Source organism: Cibotium barometz, chromosome 41, assembly GCF_041138505.1.
Source record: "Cibotium barometz isolate CiBa-2024 chromosome 41, ASM4113850v1, whole genome shotgun sequence".
In the NCBI taxonomy this organism is placed as follows: domain Eukaryota; kingdom Viridiplantae; phylum Streptophyta; class Polypodiopsida; order Cyatheales; family Cibotiaceae; genus Cibotium; species Cibotium barometz.
This window is the reverse complement of record NC_141086.1, coordinates 20,297,380-20,318,956: the sequence shown is the minus strand read 5'-3', so window position 1 is coordinate 20,318,956 and position 21,577 is coordinate 20,297,380. Positions and strand designations below refer to the sequence as shown.

The 21,577-nt window shown below is 47.2% G+C and overlaps 1 protein-coding gene across 1 annotated transcript in view; it reads right to left on the bottom strand.

The window, feature by feature from the left end:
• LOC147614757 (ARM repeat superfamily protein) overlaps window positions 1-19,340 on the bottom strand; it is a 32,706-nt gene extending 13,366 nt beyond the window's left edge. Inside the window, exon 1 of the mRNA XM_086780098.1 lies at window positions 18,148-19,340. Within this exon, the coding sequence (XP_086636224.1) occupies window positions 18,148-19,281 (1,134 nt within the window). The 5' untranslated portion in view covers window positions 19,282-19,340. The remainder of the gene's footprint in view (window positions 1-18,147) is intronic.
• Between the last annotated feature and the right edge of the window lie 2,237 nt (window positions 19,341-21,577).

The window sequence follows — 21,577 nt, the reverse complement described above, 5'->3', positions numbered from 1 at the left end:
CATAGGGGGGCATCTTTACTTTGTCACATTCATTGATGACTACTCCAGGTTTGCTTGGGCTTACCCTTTGAAAGCGAAAGCAGATGTGTTTACATGCTTTCGACACTTTGTAGCAATGGCTGAAAATATGTGTGGATGTAAAGTCCAAACACTCCGCTCAGATAGAGGTGGAGAATACATGTCAAATGCATTCAATGATTATATGCTTCAAAAGGGCATCAAACACCAATGTACCGTGCCTTATACACCGCAGCAAAATGGTGTAGCTGAAAGGAAAAATAGATCTCTCATGGAGATGGCAAGATGCATGGTGAAAGCACAAAAGTTGCCTCACAAATTTTGGATGGAAGCTATAATGTGTGCAACTCATGTGTTGAACAGGTGTCCAACAAAAGCTTTGAAAACCATAACACCATTTGAGGCTTGGTATAGCCGAAAGCCAACTGTGGATTATATGCGTACATTTGGGTGTTTGGCATATGCACATGTGCCAGAACAACTCCGAACAAAGCTTGATGACAAAGCAATTAAATGCATTTTTGTGGGCTACAGCAATGAAAGCAAAGGATACCGTCTTTATAATCCAACTACACGAAGGATTTTTGTGAGTACAGATGTGGTATTTGCTGAAAATTCAGAACAGCCCATGGTCAGCTTGTATAAAAGCAATGATACAGGCATACAGGACATGTTTGATGGACTTTTACCCATTGCAATTAGGGGGGATTCAGATCAGCCAGCCCCTACACAAGAAAATCCACATGTAGAACATGTGGACCAGCCACCCATTCAGCCCCCTTCTGTGGAAGAAGTGGAAGATCTTGTCAAGGAAGAGCAAACAGCCATAGACACAACCAAGTCAGTGCCAAGATGGTTACTGAAAACTTTGCAAGAAAGCAAACTTGCAGCTCCACTCACAGGTAGAACAAGGGCTAGTTCCAGCCATGCTTTGAATGTACATCGTGGGGAGTCTGCATTCGCAATGGGTAGTCTCTTTGATTCAGAAGAGCCTTCTTCTTATGAAGAAGCACATGAGAATGAGCATTGGTTGCAAGCTATGCAAGCTGAAATTTCTTCTATCATGAAGAACAATACATGGGATCTTGTGGAATTGCCTAAAGGCAAGCATGTAATTGGAACAAAGTGGGTGTACAAAGTCAAAAGAAAGTCTGATGGTACTATTGACAGGTACAAAGCAAGACTTGTGGCTAAAGGCTACTCCCAGAAAAAGGGAATAGATTATGAAGAGACTTTTGCTCCTACTTCGAGAATGACCACAATAAGATCAGTGATTGCATTGGCTGCACATAAAGGATGGATAGTGCATCAATTGGACATCAAAACTGCATTCTTAAATGGGGATTTATAGGAGAAAGTATATGTAAATCAGCCCATTGGTTTTGTAGTTCCTGGTGAGGAACATAAAGTATGCAGGTTACACAAAGCGTTGTATGGGTTAAAGCAAGCTCCAAGAGCTTGGTATGATAAGATACATGCTCATCTAACCAACCAAGGTTATGAGAATAGTCCAACTGAAAGCACATTGTATGTGAAGAAAACCGATGCCGATATTCTCAGTCATCTTGTATGTAGATGACATGCTCATTACAGGTACTAGCAAAGGGTCCCCAATCCGTTCCTGCCCTGTCTCGGAACACCGTCTTGGTCTTCATTCCTAGGAAATGAGTCTAGCACTCTCACTCCACCCCTTGGAGAATCATCCTCCCTTGGGACCGTTGCTTGAAAGCCTTTCCTCAGAGTCACACGGGGACGCGGGGACGGCCCTTAGGGACGCGGGACGCGGGGACGGGGACGGACGGGGACGGGGGGGACGCGCAGGGGACGCCGTGCAGAATGGGGACGCATACAGTCGTCCCGGGGACGCGTTCCCGAAACGCGGGACGGGCAGGGGACGCAGACAGGGGTCATAAACGGTCTGAAAACGGCCAGAAACGGCCAGAAACGGGCAAATTTCCAGCTATAAAAGAAGGCACACTTTAGGACTTTTCTCCACACTCAAGGTTGAAGCTTCAAGCCTCATTGCTCAAGCCTCAAGCTTCCAAAGTTCCAAGTTTCATTGTCCAAGCCTCAAGACCCAAGTGGCAAGTTAGCCCTCTCTCTCTCTCTATACTATCTACATTGTGCCAACTTCCAAGCCATCTCTCTCTCTCTCTCTCTCTCTCTCTCTCTCTCCAAGTTCCATGATCCATCCCTCTTGAGACTTGCAAGCCTCAAGAGTCAAGCGGCAACTTGCAACTCTCTATTGCACCCTTCTTCCCTCTCTCTCACACTATCATCATTCATGGCATCTCAAGGTGAAGGCGCCGCCGCCACATCTTCCGTTGCGGGCTCTTCACGAAGGAGGCCGGCGGTGCACACATGGTCATGGTGGGATGAGGTCCACTACACTAGTCGTGGAGTGGGCGGTGGTTCAAGCCTCAAGGGCATGGAATTGCATGATCTATTGTGATCTATCATCTATGATCTATCTAGTATCTCTATTTTGTACCCACTCTTTTTTGTAACCCTCACTGCCAATGAGGCATGTACTTATCTCTTTGTATCTATCAGACTATCAATCACATAATCAGTGTGCCATCGATGTTTTATTAGCACATTTTGCTCAAAATGACTCTTGTTTTTTTGTCTATTCGGTGTAAAATTTTGTTCAAAGTGTGTCTCTATATGTATGTCATGCATACAACTCCTAAATTGCTTTTAAAAAAGAGGTTTTTTTTTGCCGTTCCCGACCCCGTCCCCGGGACGGCACTTCCCCGTCCCCGTCCCCGTCCCCGTCCCCCGTCCCCATGTGACTCTGCCTTTCCTGGCTCACAGGACTGCCATCCCCTTTGGGCTTTGTGGAACACCACCAACAAACCACCTAGGAGCTCTTCCCGGTCTTGTGTTCCTTGCCTTGGGCTTCGTACCTGCGCACTTTCATGTACCTTGGACCTATACACCTTCATATGGGACTGAATCATAGTTTCGCCTTGCTGAGCCTGATGCTCTGATACCAATGTAACACACGGAAGCTCTGAGAGTCTTCTTTCAGCCTTAAACACCACTTAGAACATGCTGATGCAAAAACGCAGACAAAAGGGAGAGAAGAGAGAGAGAGATGGCTGAAAATTCAGTGTAACTTGGTTGAACACAATGCTAGTCAATACACTTAAATACACTAAGATTTGATGGACACTTGCTCAAATACAAGAAGTAAATTTGCTGAATTGACAAGAGACACAATGAGCCGGAATGGCCGACCCCTCCCTCAAATTGTAATATGCGGAAGCTTCGGAGAAGGATCGGTACTTCAAAACTCAGAAATCAGCACTCTTTTCGCGACGGAATTAACGCACAAACTGAAAGGAGATGTGCAGAAAATAGAGAGAGAAGGGGGAGATGGAGAGACACAGTATTGGGTCCCAATTACCCTCTATAGGGCCCCCACCACGGATGGTGTATTTGCTTTATTAGAATGATGTAAATCTGAAAACAAATACAGAAACTTGACCTTTTCTTGGCTGGAAAACCTGCCCTTGACCTTCAGTCCTTCACCCCTTTGCGTTAGCAACCTCTTGGCTGTCCTGGCCCTTGTTTGCTTGATGCACTTGGTGAATTATGAGATGATTTCAATGATTATTGGCTGGAGTATTTATACTCCCTTCAGCATCCAGTCGGCCAACTTCATGAAGCTCCACGACTGGGTCTTATTCAATAAAATGCTTTCACACTTTAATAAATGCTGGCCACTCTACGCCTGCCTGCTAGACAGTTTCCAGGCTGCTGGGCACCATGCGCATGGGTGTGGGACTGCCCCCTACACCTGGCCGACTTGCTGGGTAGGGTTTCTAACCCTGTCGGCTGCCTGTCCAGCAGCCCTAGGGCTGGCCGACAGCCCTTCCAGCCCAAGCCATGGCTGGTGGGCACAGCTTGGGCCCTCCTGGCCCCTTGGGTGGTTCTACACCTCCCCCATGCCCACACTAAGAGTGCAAGTGCAAATCTTCGCACTGGGGTAGCCCTATGGGCTGGCCCCATCTCTACATGCAAACCTACATGCTTGCAAAGGTCTGGCATCCAGTTGCAAACCAGATACACAGAACATCTGACATCATTCCAGAGGGAGACTCACAGCGCGGACTGGCACTGTCTCATGTGCAGGACAGTGCACACCTGACCTTGGACTCATGTGCAGGACAATGCACACCTGACCTCGGACGACTGAGATGGATCCCTGGCTGACTCGTCCCGGACTGGGCTCACATGGGACCAGTTCACCATCCCAGGTCCTGCACCTTCTGAACAGAAATGTCTACGTGGCATCCAAGTGCGGGATGCACGTGACACAAATAAAGTATATTGATTTTGGGAGAATCAAGTACATAGTGTCATGGGCATTTCTGACCAGATTTCCATACCAATGCATATGAATACAGTATTGCAAACAAGTGGTTGTCGATGTAGACTTGCAATCCACACTACCCTCTCAAGTGTCCATTTTCCCTACCATCTGCTCACTATTGTTTCACCAACACATGGTAGCAACAATCTGCAAGAGAGCACGTAGGACAAGAGAACACTACACATGGTATGTGATCTTGTAATCCGGTTCCTCCCTCCTGCTACTTGCTTCCATATTTAAGCATAAAAGCTTACCAAATGCAAGTAGAGTCGATGACAGCAGAAGTCTTCGTGATGGAAGTCCTTGGAGTGTTGAGATCTTCGATTTGTCGCATTTCTTCACGACAAAAGTCTTCAAGAGGATGAAGGGAACCTTGGGAAAGCTTCCCCTATGGTTCAACTTGAGAAAGGAGGGTTGAAATTAGGGTTTTCAACAAAAAGACCAAAGATTACAGCAATAAAGAGAGCTGTTTTACTGAATTTCAGAGGAGAATGTGCAGAAAATGCAGCCCAGCAGCCCTCATGAAGGAGGCGCCAATCTCTAGAGAGAGGAGCGAGGTGGTGAGTTGTCCAATGTAGGTGGCAGGCAAGTGCTTTGTGGAGAAAGCTAGAGTGGACACATTGCTGGTTACTCCCTTTGTACAAAGGGGATAAGGTCTGGGCAGTGGACATTGGGTTATGTCCACCTCGGGACATCAGTGTGTGTGAACACCGGGCTGGTCATAATTTATAAGTGAGTTTTGGTCGCCCAAAACTTAATGAAGTGTGTACACAGTCGCTTATAAATTAGTGCTAACTCCTAAGGCTAGGTTTATGACCAATACTTACCACCTGTCACATGCCACATAACCATGTCAACAGACAGTTTCACATGCAAGGTTCACGGGCGGACGTCCCCTTACCCGAAACTACACATTGGTCAAGCAAGCATGAAAACAGCATGCAATTTCAATTGCAAGCAAGCACATAAAGATGCTATGCAATGCAGCATTGGTATGGACAATCCCCGTTCATGAGACTATACCAAAATAGACGTGCTCCAGGAAAGTACACGAGGTACCAGACCCAATGAAACACCAATCTACCAAGCATTTCCAGGCATGTACACAGAGGCACAAGTCCCAACGAAAAGCCAAGTCCACAGTATCACATGAGTGCAATCAATCCCCGGCATATACAACTGCCATGGACACCAGTCCAATGTACATACATGATGAGAAAGCTTGGGTGGCCAAATGGTGACACAATATCTTCATAACATAGATTCTACAACCATGGGCTGCCTTGAGACGTAGTGAAAAACCCTATTCTAATCCTAGTCTAGACCCACACCCAAAGGGGGAGTGAATGACCTTAACTATGATCATCTCTGCCTTTATATAGGCCTTTGGACAATAGGAGTGCTGGCCGACTGCTGGTCGGCCAGCTGACTGAGCTTATATTTTCCAAAACGCAGATCTGACCAGTATCCATGTAACCGACAGCAGTTATCTTGCCCTTCTACGCACGATTGGTCCCCTTTGTCCTTCTCCTAGTCCAACACTTGCCACATCCGCACTTTATGCTCCAAATCCTGGTTCTAATCATCTTTTTCTGGCTGCCCCTTCTGGACTAGCTTCAAGACATGTCCATGGGCAAAACTTGCACATGACATCCCCCTCTACTAAACTTGATGATGGGATTTCAACCTGTTCTTGGATGACTGTCATTATCCCATTCTATTCCCGAAGTCCCTCTGTCATCCATCCATCTCTGGCAACCCTTTTCACTGAAAACCCGGCCCGGTCTCCAAAACCACTCTGACTCTGAATAAGATCTATGCATCTGTTCCATCCAGTCCCCAATCCCTTCCTACCCTGTCTCTGAACACCGTCTTGGTCTTCATTCCTGAGAAATGAGTCTGGCACTCTCACTCCACCCCTTGGAGGATCATCCTCCCTTGGGACCGTTGCCCGAAAGCCTTTCCTGGCTCACAAGACTGCCATCCCCTTTGGGCTTTGTGGAACACCACCAACAAACCACCTGGGAGCTCTTCTCGTTCTTGTGTTCCTTGCCTTGGGCTTCGTACCTGTGCACTTTCCTATACCTTGGACCTGTACACCTTCATATGGGACTGATCGGTGTTTAGCCTTGTTGAGCCTGATGCTCTGATACCAATGTAACACGCGGAAGCTCTGAGAGTCTTCTTTCAGCCCTTAACACCACTTAGAACATGCTGATGCAAAAACGTAGACAGAAGGGAGAGAAGAGAGAGAGAGAGAGAGAGAGTGAGATGGCTGGAAATTCAGTATCTTCATATGGTACAAAAAGGTACATAGATTCTACAGCCATGGGCTGCCTTTAAAAGGTAGTGAAAAACCCTATTCTAATCCTAGTCTAGACCCACACCCAAAGGGGGAGTGAATGACCTTAACTATGAGCATCTGTGCCTTTATATAGGCCTTTGGACAATAGGAGTGCTAGCCGACTGCTGGTCGGCCAGCCGACTAAGCATATATTTTCCAAAACGCAGATCCGACCAGTATCCATGCAGCCAACAGCAGTTATCTTGCCCTTCTACGCACGACTGGTCCCCTTTGTCCTTCTCCTAGTCCAACGCTTGCCACATCTGCACTTTATGCTCCAAATCCTGGTTCTAATCATCTTTTTCTGGCTGCCCCTTCTGGACTAGCTTCAGGACATGTCCATGGGCAAAACTTGCACATGACAATGGCATTCTCATAGCTGCTCATGTCGAAGAGGACAATGAACCGTCGTCCCTTTTGCAATGCCATGGGCACTGATGAGAGCCTTCTTTTGTCCCTCAGCCTCACCCTCCTACTTATTATCAAATACCACTAGTGGCACCAGATTCAAAGCTGGCAATAGCTGAATGGCATTAGAGGCTGATGGTATGGATACTCCAGTCACTGCTGTGGAAGTGGGTGCCTTGGCAAACTTTTCAGCTTGCCATTTTGTGTAATCCTTCTTCCCGTGTTCCATAGTGTGGCAGAAGAAACAACGGTTCTCTGCCTTGTATATATATACCTAGATGAATCCAAGAACATGCCCAAATTCACCTTTTAGGAACATGCACGTTATATACTCATGGTAGTCAACCCACAAGACTAATCAACTCCATTATGCATAGTATGGACTAGATACTACGACATCCCCACTGACGTCATCAGTGCCCAATAGTGGGTGTAGAACTCTGTATCAAGATATGCTCTCACACACACACACACACATAAGAGCATATATTCACACAAAGCCCTTCGTACTGTGTTTCTGTCAAACCTCCGGAGATGCAGGGCAGACTCAGCCATAATGAAGCCTAGCATTAAGGGAAGAAGCAAATAGAAAGAATTAGAACAGCAAATAAGTAGTTGATAGGGCAAATGCACTGCTAAAGATAGAAAGAATAAGCACAATATCAACTAGCTGTGTTGGGGGAGACTTCAACATGCTTGAGGACCCGGCAGATAGGGTGGGAGGCAGTCATGTTACAGTGCACGGCACGGAGCTTGCAGCTTGGGACCGGTTTTGCATGTCACTGAGGATCACTGATGCATGGCAGCATGGGGCTTTCTCCCGGTCTCAGGACAGTCTTAGTTTCTCTCGATCGGATCGCCGGCAGGGAGGGACTAATCTATCACGGATTGATTGCTTTTATGTGGGCGATTGGTTAGGGGAGCGAGGGGGCTCCGTCGGCATTCTCGCTGGCACCTCATTTTCAGATCATGCGCCAGTTATATTGACATTGGAGGAGGGGACACGGGAGCCCAGCTTGCAGTTGAGGATCCCAGAGAGGGTACTTGCAGATCCCAGTCTCGCTAGGATATTGAGAGGATCTGGCATGATAGTCAGTGCTCTGACCAGGATGCAGCGGGCCAGTGTGCCCAGGGACTCATTGATCTTAGCTCTTTTCTGCACGCTGCAGCTGTGACACGTCTGGGAGAGATTCGCGAGCGGGAGCAACGGCTGAGACGCAGCCTTGCTTCGCTACAGCGCCTTCAGGAGCAGCAGCCTGCATGTGAGTGGGTGGCGTCCCAGTTGAGCCAGGCACGCCAGGAGGTTAGAGAGGTAGAGGAGCAGAGACATGAGCTTTACTATCGTCGTCAGGCCTCTCAGTGGACGCAGCTTGGTGATAGAGTGACTGGGGAGTTTTTTGAGATCACTGGACCCCGTCATGCGCGAGCAGGAGTCCGCCAGCTTGGTAGACCGGATGGATCGGTGTAGACAGTATTGAGGATCGTAATAGGCCTCCAATGCCGAATGTCATCTGATACTCCCTCCCCCTTGGGGATAAGATAGATCAAGCCCTCTGAAAAGCTCTGCGGCATCACCCCAGTGTCCAAAACATGCTGAAAGCCCCTGCGGAGGCCTGGCCCCAAAAGGTCCCAATAGCGCATAAAAAAGGCCGGCGTCAGTCCGTCCTCCCCTGGGCAACTATGTCGCGGCAGGACCCTCAAGGCCTCGGCAAGCTCAATCTCTGACAGAGGCGCACCTAGAACTGTACGCATATGGTCTGTGACCCTCCTCTGCACATGGGCCCACACAGTCTGTCTGCAAACATCTCGATCCTCAGTGGCTGGCTCCGCTGAAAGCAGGTCACTATAAAAAGCAGTGGCAATGGCTCTGATCTCCCCAAGCTCAGTTGTCGGAGGAGTGGAGGATGGAGTGTTTCTAATGTGCTTATTATGCGTTTAGATGTCCTGTAAAATAACAAAGGAGCGCAGTATCCTTGACAACATCTTTACTTTCTGGGAGGCGACGGCCCGAGCTAGATTTCTTGGCGAGGACTTGGTCGTGATGCTTCTCGATTTTGAGAAGGCATACGATAGAGTTGATTGGGGATTCTTAGAGGGCACTATGCTTCGCCTGGGCTTTGAGCCAGGATGGATCAGAGGGGTGGCAGCTTTGTATTCCACAGCTCGCAGCCAGGTGCTGATTGCAGGAGGACGGGGGCCGAGTTTTGAGCTGACCAGATCAGTCCGTCAGGGGTGTCCTCTCGCCCCTTTCCTTTTTCTCTTCTTTGCGGAGGCTATGAGTATGTATTTGACGGCAGAGGAGGTTGGTTTGAGAGGACTTCAGCTCCCAGTCCGGGGGGAGGATTTGCTTGATGCTGAGTTTGCAGACGACACGGGCTTATTTTTGCATGGCCAAGAGGCCAATCTTATGCGGGCTGAGCAGTCGCTCCAGGTTTTTAGTGCAGCTTCGGGAGCATTGATCAATTGGCGCAAGACAGTGGCCTTTTGGATCAGTAGTGCTCCCACTCCGGCATGGAGCCCGGACCCCGGTTTTAGATGGATTCCTCCAGGCACAGCAGTGCGGTATTTGGGATGCCAGATTGGCCTCGATTTGTCACCTGAGCAGCAGATTGCCCCGCTTCTTCTGAGCATTCGGAAGAAGCTATTGTATTGGAGTACAGCTCGACTATCCTTGGCAGGGAGGGTGGTGGTGGCAAATCAGGTGCTGTTAGCGACCATGTGGTACATTACGTCTTGCTGGATTTTCTCGAGCTCTTGCATCAGCCAGGTACAGAGGCTGATCAGGAACTTTCTGTGGTCTGGGCGGGACGGTCAGCCAGCTCGGGCAAAGGTTGCATGGGCAGTTATTACACTTCCGCTGGCTCAGGGCGGTTTGGGTATTATAGATCCAGTCGATCAGAGTAGAGCCTTATTGGGGAAGCTTATTGTTCGGGGGTTGCTTCCAGGCGCTGAGCCTTGGAAAGAGCTCCTCTTGCAGCGACTGCAGGCTCGGGCGCCCCCTGCAAGGGGTACTTGGGCACCAGAGATTCGCTGGATCTTCATAGAGATGAGGAGGACAAGCCTCAGTAGAGGATGGGAGGACAGATTTGCTTTGAGTATCCTGAGAGCTTGGGAGCTGCTGAGACCGGGGCTCTCTCAGCGGCCTCCTTCTTGTGTTCAGGAGCGGGCCAGGCAGCCGCTCATCTGGAGCCCAGCGGTTCGTACGGAGCAGGGTCATATGCTGGGTTCTCGGCCTCGTCTAGCCTGGGGACCTTTAGCGGCAGGCCCAGCTCGTAGTTTTGGAGACTGGCAGGCTTTCTGCAGTCTACCAGAGGAGATCCAGATGGAGAGGCTGAGTTACTTCAGAGGGGGGTTGATTATGAGGGATGATATTCAAGAGGCACTTACAGAGGAGTGGTTCACACCTCTCGAGCCAGTGGCCCCATGGTGGATGGGAGCCTTTACGCAGTTGGAGATCCTGATTGCTGTCAGAGCTAGCACTGAGGATGGCAGATGCCTCTACTATGAGATTCAGGATGAGGGCAGACTACAGAGAGTGGAGGTGGAGTCGCCTTTGGTTGCAGAGTGCACCTTCCAGAGGATTCGGGTAGTGGCTGCCGCTTCTCGGAAGTGGCATATTGACCCCGACCCTGCTGATGTGCTCCCGGATTGGCGCATATGGGCATATGCAGCGCGCCCCTTGGCTCGGCTACAGTGGGACCCCGGGGAGTACGAGTGGCATGATCCTTATGCATCCCTTGAGGCCACAGAGATCACCTTTTTCCAGTATACTGTTCGGCTGGGACGGCATATTTTGACGGCGAGGAGGACGGTTTCTCCAGCGGCAGCGGGGCATTGGCGTCTACAGGGACTCTCACAGGAGTTCCTGGAGGATTTCTGGGCTCGGCTCTGGGCTAGTCGGCAGGCCCGCAGGATCTCGGCTTTTCAGTGGCTGGTCGCCCACAGGGGCTCAGCAGTTGGCACTTGGCTTGTTTACAGCGGTCTTCCGGCGGCCTGCGGCCGATGCGGCCACCCTATGGAGACACAGAGACATTGCCTTTGGGACTGCCCTCAGGCACAGCAGATTTGGCTGCGGATACTGCGTATTCTGGCCCCCCTCTCTCCAGAGGGTATGTTTACGTGGGGTGCTGCTGCTTGGTCGACTTCGTCAGGGCCTGCTATGGGCTGAGATGGAGCAGGGTAGTCAGGCCATCAGATTTATTAGGGGCCAGCCTCGCCTGGTTCCGGCACCGGATTTCTCGTCCGCCAGCTGGACACAGGAGAGGGATTTACGATGGGAGCTCCTCAGCAGCCTCACCATCTGGTTCACCTGGAGGGCCCGGTGCTTTACGGCCTTTGAGGGGAGATTAGAGCCACCAGCAGAGACTGTTCGGGGGATTTGGCAGGAGTTGATCCACACCCTGCGAGGACAGTACGACCGCATCCGGGGAGACTCGGATGAGGCGATCTTACGGCGCCAGGCCTTTCACACCACTTGGCGCTATGGCCCGTTCTACACCCTACACACGGGATGCCCCCGTTGGCACTACAGGCCACCTGTTTGGCTCTTCCCCCCCCCTATTGTATGATCTAGCCGCTCAGTTTTTTATACTGATGCTTGTATTTTGCAGCACCTAGGGAGAGTCTCCCGGGCTGCCATGATGTATTCACTGCTCTTCTCTCTCTTAGGAGCAGGAGAGATCTTTTGTAGCCCTTCGGGCGTTTTTATATAACTAATGAAAGGATCTTTTCTCGGAAAAAAAAAAATATCAACTAGCTGCAACTCGGACGAAAACTTCACAATGTGAAATCGGCATGTCCGCTAATATGGCTGAATTATATACCTAGACGAATCTAGGAACATGCCCAAATTCACCTTTTAGGAACGTGCACCTTAGATACTCATGGTAGTCAACCCACAAGACTATATAACTATCAACTCCATTATGCATAGTATGGACTAGACACTACGGCATCCCCACTAACATCATCAGTGCCCAATAGTGGGTGTAACGTGTCTGTTCATCCGGTTGGAGGTAACCTCTAACCGGTTGTAACATGTCTGTTCATCCGGTTGGAGGTAACCTCCAGTGATGCCCTCCTTAGATTTTTCCTCATGAATTTTCTTGGGTACGGAATCTTTCTTATTGCCCGATCGACCCTCGGATTTTTTTTTTGGGTCCTTATAGTCTTTGTTGTTTTGAGTCCCCTTACCCTAGGTGGATGATTGTTGGGTAGATGCCTGTTTGCTGGGGCTTAGGACTAGACTATACCTGCTTGGGCTTACCTCCATTCAGCATCAGATCTTGATTATGAGCGAGGGTTAGTGCCCGTGCATAAGTCTAATGCTTAAAGTTCCTGACTGGGTACCTAATGTTTGTGTCTAAACCTCTAATGAGCTGTTTCAGCTTATCTTCTTCCAATATACCCCACTGCTGTTGGGCTATGGTAATGACCTTGTTGAAATAGGTCGGAACATGGGAACCACTTTGAATGAGTTTGTAAAACTCATCCTCAAGATTGATCATATACTACGGTGGAAGAAAACGGGCCTTGAGATCAACCACAAAAGTAGCCCAATCAAACTGATATTGGCTTGTTAAGGGGTCTGTGTGGAGATGAGACCAATGTTGCCACCAAGTAACAACTTCCCCAGTGAGTTGAGGTGCAAGCGATGCCCAAAGTTGTCTTTCAGGAGCTTCGGACCTTTTCCCATCCAGAAAAAGATTAATGAGGTGTCTATGCAGTTAAAGCTACCTCCGAGTTGGACTATGCACGATGTATTTCATGTCAGTTGGTTAAAGCCATATGCAGGTCCACCCCCTTCAGAGGTCAAAGACGAAGCGGAACCAGACATTGTGGATGAAGCAGAAGTAATGGTTCTAGAACAGATCCTTCTGCACCGTTTCAAGCATGGCTCAGGCCGAAGACTGCGACAGTTCCTCACGAAGTTTTAGGACCGAGGAACCCATGAAGCGGTATGGCTCGACAAAGAGTTTTTCGAAGACTATCTGGCGTTATTGATAGATTATTTGGAGGCTATGCAGCTTCCGTCAAGTCAAGCAGAAGGGGATGTCACGTGCATCCCGCACTTGGATGCCACGTAGACATTTCTGTACAAAAGGTGCAGGACCTGGGATGGTGAACTAGTCCCATGTGAGCCCAGTCCGGGACGAGTCAGCCATGGATCCATCTCAGTCGTCCGAGGTCAGGTGTGCATTATCCTGCACATGAATCTAAGGTCACGTGTGCACTATCCTGCACATGAAACAGTGCCAGTCCGCGCTGTGAGTCTCCCTCTAGAATGATGTCAGTGATTTGTGTATCTGGTATGGTACCGGATGCCAGATCACTGAGTAGATAGTGGTTAGGACAAGGGGCCAGCCCATAGGGCTACCCCGGATCTTAGTGTGGGCATGGGAATGGTGTGGAACCACCCCATTAGGGCCAAGAAGGCCCAAGCTGAACCCACCAGCCATGGAGGGGCTATAGGACAGCCCTAGGGCAAGAATAAGGCAGATTCCAGGACAAAACAGCCTTTGCATGGCTGTAGGGCAGGTATGGGGCAGCCCATTCAGGCTGCCCAGCCCTCTTGAGGTTTGCAAAAGCTGTGCCTAGTCCTTTAGAATCAGGCACATCACTTTCAGCTTGTTAGGGAAAAAGGCAGCATTTTTTGGGATTTAATTCAGCATTTATTGCTGAATTTCTGGTCGTGGGAGCATTTAATGCTGGCCGACTGCAGTAGCACTGGCCGACTGCTGTAGTTGAGCTAGTATAAATAGAATGGCCCATAATCCCATTCAATCATCTCATTCTCCACCAAGAGCTCAAGCATAAGAGGCTAGACAAAGCCAAGAGGGTGCTAAGCAAAGGGGTGAAGGATTCAGGTCAAGGACAGGGTATTCCCAGCCAAGAAAAGATCCAAGATTGCTGTATTTTCTTTCAGTTTTCTCATCATTCTAATAAAGCAAATACACCATCCATGGTGGGGGCCCTACAGAGGGTAATTGGGACCCAATACAATGAAGAAAATAGATAAATGCCCATAAAATAGGCTTTGCCCAAATACACTAAAATGCACAAATTCTAACACTCTCCACCTGATGCATCTTCCGACTTTCTGGATGATCCATTCCCGGGCAATGTTAGTTATCTTATACCTCTTCCACGTCCAGCTCCTCCTCCTCCTCCTCCTCCTGCAACTCTAGTGCCAACTGCTCCTTTACAACAACCACTTCCTGTTGCACCAACTTTTGCATCTCCCAATCCCTCTACGAGTCATGCTTTGACTCCGGGACTACCCCCACCAGTGCTTACTTCATCACCTCTCCCAGCAACATCGGATGAGTCCTCTACTGCACCTGGATCTTCTTCTTCACACTTTGAGAGAGAGGTCTGCCTACCTCAGTGGGTTCATCAACTCTTTCAAGATTCTGGTCTCGGTCTCGCTGATGCACAACTCCATAACCAAATCTCTACCACCACCCTTGGACCTCGCCTTTCATCTCGGGCTTCCACATCTCATCAAACAGTGAATTATGCTCTCATGAGTTCTCTCCAGGAGATCGATGAGCCTAAGAGTCCAGAGGAGGCTCTTTCACAGCTGCAGTGGCGGCAAGCCATGGAAGCAGAGATGTCCTCTATTGAGAGGAATCACACTTGGTCTTTGGTGCCACAGCCTTTACATCGTCATGTGATTGGTGTCGAATGGATTTTCAAAGTCAAGTTTCATTCAGATGGTACTCTGGACAAGTACAAAGCCCGCCTTGTTGCTCGAGGATATGCTCGGAAGGCAAGTGAAAACTTTGATGAGACATTTTCTCCTACAGCCAGGTATACCACCATCAAGATTGTTTTGGCTCTGGTTGCACACTTCAGATGGCCCGTGTTCCAGATGGATGTCAAATCTGCATTTCTGAATGGAGATTTAGAGGAGGAAGTTCATGTTGAGAAGCCTCTTGGTTTTGTGATTTGAGGATAGGACACCCATGTGTATCTTCTGCAAAAGGCTCTTTATGGTCTCAAACAGGCACCCCATGCCTAGTATCAAAAGATTGATGCCGTCTTGTTATCTCTTGGCTTTGAGAGGACATATGCTGACAGCAATCTCTATGTGCTTCTTTCTGATGGGGATATTTGTGTCATTGTTTTGTATGTTGATGACCTCATCCTTTCTAGCTCCGATACTGAGTTGGTCACACATGTTCAGTCCAAGCTTTCAGCGACATTTGAGATGACTGATCTTGGCCTTCTTCATTATTTTCTTGGACTAGATGTTTGGTAGAAAGATGACTGTATCTTCATTTCTCAGTAGAAGTATGTGAAGAAGCTGCTCCCACTTTGTGGGTTGCCAGATTGTACACCTCTCTTGTCCCATGTATCCAAGGAGGAGGATACACCCTTGGAGGATTCCACCAAATACCGGTAGATTGGTGGCTCATTGCTTTACCTAGCCAACACCCGTCCAAATATCTCCTATGCTATGAGTGTTCTCAACCGGTTCTCATCAGCCGCTCGAAGGTCTCATTGGCAAGCAGCCTTAAGAGTTCTTCGTTATCTTCAAGGTACTTCAGATTATGGCATCACCTATTCCAGTGGTGTTGATTTGGTTGGTTTCACAGATTTTGATTGGGCAAGTTGCATTGATACTTGGAGGTCTACCATTTTGTCATTTTATAGCATTTTTATGCTACAGGACAACTGTTGGCCTGCTAGAACTGGCCGACCACAGGCGGCTATATGGATGAGAAACGCATAGAAAGGGGTGCTACATTGCAAGTAGAGAGAAGGTAAAACGCAAGTAAGCAGGACAGCATATGGCGGCTAAAAACACAACAATGTGAAGGGGTGGGTCATGAAGAGAAAAATGCACGGATGCTCATGGAAGGCTGAAAACACAAAAACCCGAAAGATGCAGAAGGGGAGAAGGTGAAGCATGGCAATGGAATGGAGCCTAGATCTGATACCATGTTGGAAACATGGCCATGTCGAGGAGGGAGGGAGTGAGTGAGAGTGGAAGGAGAGATAGAGAGATCAAGGCATGGTGTGTGGAAGCATAGACATGGATATGGAAGAGAGAGAGAGAGAGCGAGAGATGCAATAGACACAAGGAAGCAAGATTGCAAGACCTCAAGTGATACTCATTACTTTGGCAAGAATGAAATACGACCCCAAGACCCTGCTTTTATAGGCACCAAGGTGCCCTTATCTTTAAACTCTTAATAAGAGGTGATTCCTAAATGTGTTCACACCAAGACTTAATAACCTTTCACACCACTAAGACTTCGATTATTCCAACAACATATACGGGAAATGGAGCTTCGGATGAAGGCGAACTGTGACGCAGCAACTTGTGCCACCGCACAAGACCAAGGACAACACGTGGAACACGAGTGATTCCTTCCAGCTCTAGATGCTACCGAAGACTTCCTCAACTCATCTTCATGAGAAGGTGAACTTCGTAAGTATAATGGAAACTCGATCCCTCCGCTTTGTATTCTTGGATTCATCAATTTGAAGCTTATTTTGCTACGGGTAGATAAGGTAGTATTAGCTAATTGCTACATTGAGGGTGAGGCCATTTTTTGGTCGACTCATTAGGCCCAAGCCAATTTCCGTTTCGGAGTTGTTGCCTATGTATGGGACCAATTCATCACCGACCTCAAGAAGCGATTTTTACCGCCTCATTATCTTGAGTAGCTTGAGGATGAGTTCAAGGCAAGGTAGCAACACACAACAGCGTCGGCAGCCAGCCACGAGTAGGTGCACTAAACAACAAAGCACCAACATATGGATAAGTTGACTTTATTACAAAGGTTTAGTTAAGGTGCCGACCAGCCCACAACCCATTTAATAATGCCGACAAGCAATGCGGAGCCTTACAAAAGGGATCCCCAACCCCTCACATAAATCATCAGATATTCTGCACTCAAGGCCTTCCAGTGAGCGAGAAGCACAAGCGCTGCAAGCAGAGGATATGGCAGCCGGCGTTTGCTTGAAGATCTGGAAGCTGCAACAACTTGGCAGCCAGCATTTGCTTGTATTTGAAAACATTCAATTGTATTCCATTCATTGTACATAGCACACGATTAACGTTAGGATTATTAGTGTGTGTTTGTGTTTGTGAATCTCCGCTGCACTCCTCCCTTTGTCAAGCACTTTGACAGCCCTAGTAGTCTTACACTTTTTATGGGCAACTTGACTGTATTATTCAGATCATGGCCAGACTGCAATAAACCCACAAATAACCTTATCACTAAAATACCAAGTTCATATGTGTGGGTGCCCATCGCTGACCGGCCCAAAACTGCTGCCCAACATTTAATTCCATGAGCCTGTGGCTGACTTCTACCCAGCCAGTACATACACTGCCCAGCCTGTCCTATCCCGCCTACTAGCTGTCCATCACCCGTCCCCGACAGGGCTGCCCGACCAGGACTCTACTAGCCTGCAGGTTTATCACATGTTCACAGAGCAAAGATGGGCTGCGTTTTCCTTTTGCTTGTTGCTGATGAAGATGAATGAGGGTGAAAGGGCTAACGGGGTCCTTTTGTAGGTAATTTACCTGGTCAGTTGATCTGCTGGCAAGCAATCGGGCTGCCTTGTGGGGTATTATCACCTACTAAGCCCTTTTATCAAAGCTTTTCACACTTTTTGGCCTTTCCCACCTGGGTGGCCAGGCTTAGGGATTTTAGATGTCCAAAAACTGCCCCCGGGCATCCCAAATCCTGCCCACATCTGCTTCTACCCCTGATTTGATCATCATGCATGCTCTCAGTTATGCTTGCCACTTGAGTGTTCATGACCGCAAATGCCAAGAATGTCCAACACCTGATCTTCAGTTTTGTTACTCACTAAACAAGTAACTATAAAAGTAGCTACTCAAGATGACTATACAATATGCATCAAAATTTAAAACTTACCCAGCTCACTTGACTATAATGTATGTGGGCAGCCATTTTCTGTAAAATATAAATTACCACTTATGAGTGAAATGCGCAAAACAATCAAAGCTTACCCTGCCCATGAAGGCGGCAAAAAGCGTTTTCAGGCCCAATACATCTACAAAACGCTCGCAAGCTTGGGAGCAGCGAGTCGTGGCAAAATCCAAGGCCTTCATAGCAGACCCATAAGCCAGTCTCTTCTGTTTCATGATGATAATCATGAGCTCCACCCCTTCTGCCTTGACAAACCTCTCTTTGTTTTCCAGGGGCATCACCACACTGCAGAGGCAGTCGAACAAGTTCTCCAGCATTTCCTCTTCTTCACCAGTTTTGGGATCCCTGGACTTGTAAAGAGCTACAGCTTGCAGAATTGTGTCCACACCATTGAGCTGCCCTACTCGCTTCTGGTTCACGGCACTGTTCTGCAAGAGAATGGCCAAAATCTCACTGGCATAGAGTTTGTTGCTGTCGAATTCCCGGGCTTTGATCCTGTTAAGAAGCCATCTGAGAAGCTTGGTTCTCTCACATGCCATCTCAGCCACCGCGGGCCTGACTTCCACCATGTTCTCGAGCACAGAGAGGGTATTGAAGACAGCCGCAGCTTCGTCGGGCTCGCTTTCTTCCAAGCGAGAGAGGTTCTGCACAAGCAGTTCAAGGGCATTGTTCTCTATGAGGGCTTCAACGAGGATGACAGCAGAGTCCTCAGTGGTTTCACCAATGACATCCTCATCAGTGAGGTCGCTGAGGAGGCTAACGACATCAATGGCGATGTCAGTGTTTTCATGTGTGAGCAAGCCGAGGAGGGAAGGCACAGCATTGAGTCTAACAAGTTCAGGGTAGAGGTCAGGGGCAGCAGCTAGGGCATGGAGCTTCTTGATCTCTTCATCTAGGTCAACTTCAGACTCCACAAATTTGTCTGGCTGATCAACGTACTTCATGCGGGCTTCGAGGTTATCACGCAGTTTTCTCTCAAAAGCTAAGACGAGCTTCTTCAAACCTCGAAGGTCCAAGACCTCACCTGTGTCGTGAGCACTCTCGAGGGCCTCCAAGAGGGCGAGGTCCACTCCACCATAGCCATCACGGACATCATGGTCATCGTCATGGTCATGGCCGTCTTCCTTGACATGCGAGCGCCCGTTCTGTAATCTTCCTGTTGGATCGTCTTCTCTCTTTCTTTTCCCCTGCTGTTGCTGCTGCTGAGAAGCCATGGCTACCGCCACATGCTCGCAGACACTCCCCCGAATGTTTGTAAATGAATTATTTCTCTCTCTAAGCTTTATTAAAATTAATTGATGTAAAAATCAATACCCTCCAAATTCCTAGCTCTTTTTTGTTTTGTTTTTTTATTTTTATTTTTATTTTTATTTTTTATAGTAAGGACCACATGCCATATAGGCATGCGGGAGGAGGGGCCGGGTATTGAACCCAAGCCGTGGCGGTGTAGGGCAAGATCCCTTACTGTCGGGCTATCCCCCCCACCTCCTAAAATTCTTGTGGATTTAAATTTTAAAGAGCTAGAGACGAAGATTTTGATGACATGGGTTTCCATGTACGAAAAAACGCAAAAGAAGAAGAAAAAGAAAAGGAAGAGGATAAGGGGGGTGGGGAGCAGGGGTAGGGGCAGGGGCACAGAGAGAGAAGAAAGAGGAAAGTTTATGTATTATCATCCACAAGAGACCAAAAGATGGCCTCTGGGACCACACATAAATCCATCCCATAATTCAACATTGGAAGATGGTTTTGCCACAAAACGATGAGAGCGCACTTGTTTTCATTCAACCAAAAAAAAAATCATCCAAAGTACGGAGAGACCAAGAAAGAACTCAATTGAAAGCCACAAAACCTAATCTCGCCGCTTCAGTAAAACATTCAGAAATATATATTTTACATAAACTTTGTAATCAACATTAGTTCCACGAAGCACGTAACAAAATTCTTAAGCAATAGGGAATGCCCCTCTTAGCCAACTTAATATGATGTAACATGGCCAATAAATTTAAAAGAAGCACATAGTAGGGGATGCCCCTCTTAGCCAACTTAATATGATGTAACAAGGCCGATAAATTTAGAAGAAGCCCACAACAAAACTTATAACAAGTTATGTATCATAACCAAACTAGGCTGCCCCTCTCAGGCCAAGTGAAAATGATGCATCATAACCAAAATGGGGTCCATGAGAGTGTGGTGGGTAAAATATGCTAGTTGCTCTGTTATTTCAATGTTTTATGTTGCCTTGCATAGGGAAATGACGATCACGATGATCAATATGTTGTTCCAACAACCAATTCACCAAAGTCAATGTGGAAGTTGGTTAGTTGTTGCAAGTCAAAAGAAGAAAATTGGACTTTTTAAGGCATGCATATAGCTCTATTATAATCATAAGTATACAATATTCTTGAATGGACAACTATTAGTCATAACCTCTATTAGGATGCCCATCATTTCATTTCAGGATATTTTATTTTAGATGCACCTTTTATTTATGTCATGTACTAGGATTAATGTGTTTAATCGACTATGTGCACTGGTATGATATAATCAAGATTAATGTGTTTAATTAGTTGTGTGTACTAACTAATATTATTTTGGATGTAGGCGATGATTGTGTGGTAGATTATGTGTTAATTACGGGTGAAACATGTGTGGTAGATTATGTGTTAATTGCGGGTGGAACATGTGTTAATTGCGGGTGGAACATGTTAATTGCGGGTGGACCACAATGAGATATTTTGGAAGACATGTGAACATATTTTATGGTTTCATATTTAGGCATATTTTATTTTTGTAAGGCCTCAAACCTTTGTACATACCAAATAGTATTTTATACTTCTGGTAGGCCCAAGACTTTATATTTGTTGCTTGCTATATTTTTGTAAAGATTTTATGCTCAAAAACTCAAAAGCACTTGTCCTTTCTTTTGGAGTTATCTTTTTGAAAAACAAGCTTTCAAATATATATAAATATGGGTAAGTGGTACAAGGGCCATACTTATCCAAAGGAGATTCAACCCAATCTTGTGTCGACGATGTTCTCTTTCTTATTCTCTAGATCTCTTGTTTATTAAGGTTTATGCTTTTAATTTGTGCAAGGCTATGTCATGTTCTAATTTTTGTGCTTGAGAATTAGTGAAGCACGTAGGAAAAACAAACTTCTTATCTTTTTCTTCTTTTTGAAATGTACTTAAAGAAATCCTCCCTCACCATCCAATATAGATTATTTGGTTTTTGTTTATTAAGGTTTATGCTTTTAATTTGTGTAGGTCTATGTTATGTTTTAGGTCACCGTCGACACAAGATTGGGTTGAATCTCCCCTGGATGAGTGTGGCCCTTGTACCACTCACCCATATTATATGTAGTAGAAAGCTTGCTTTTAAAAAGATAACTCCAAAAGCAAAGCACAAGTGCTTTTGAGTCTTTAAGCATAAAAGCTCTACAAAAATATAGTGATCAAAAATATAAAGTCTTGGGCCTAACAAAAGTACAAAATACTAATTGGTATGTATA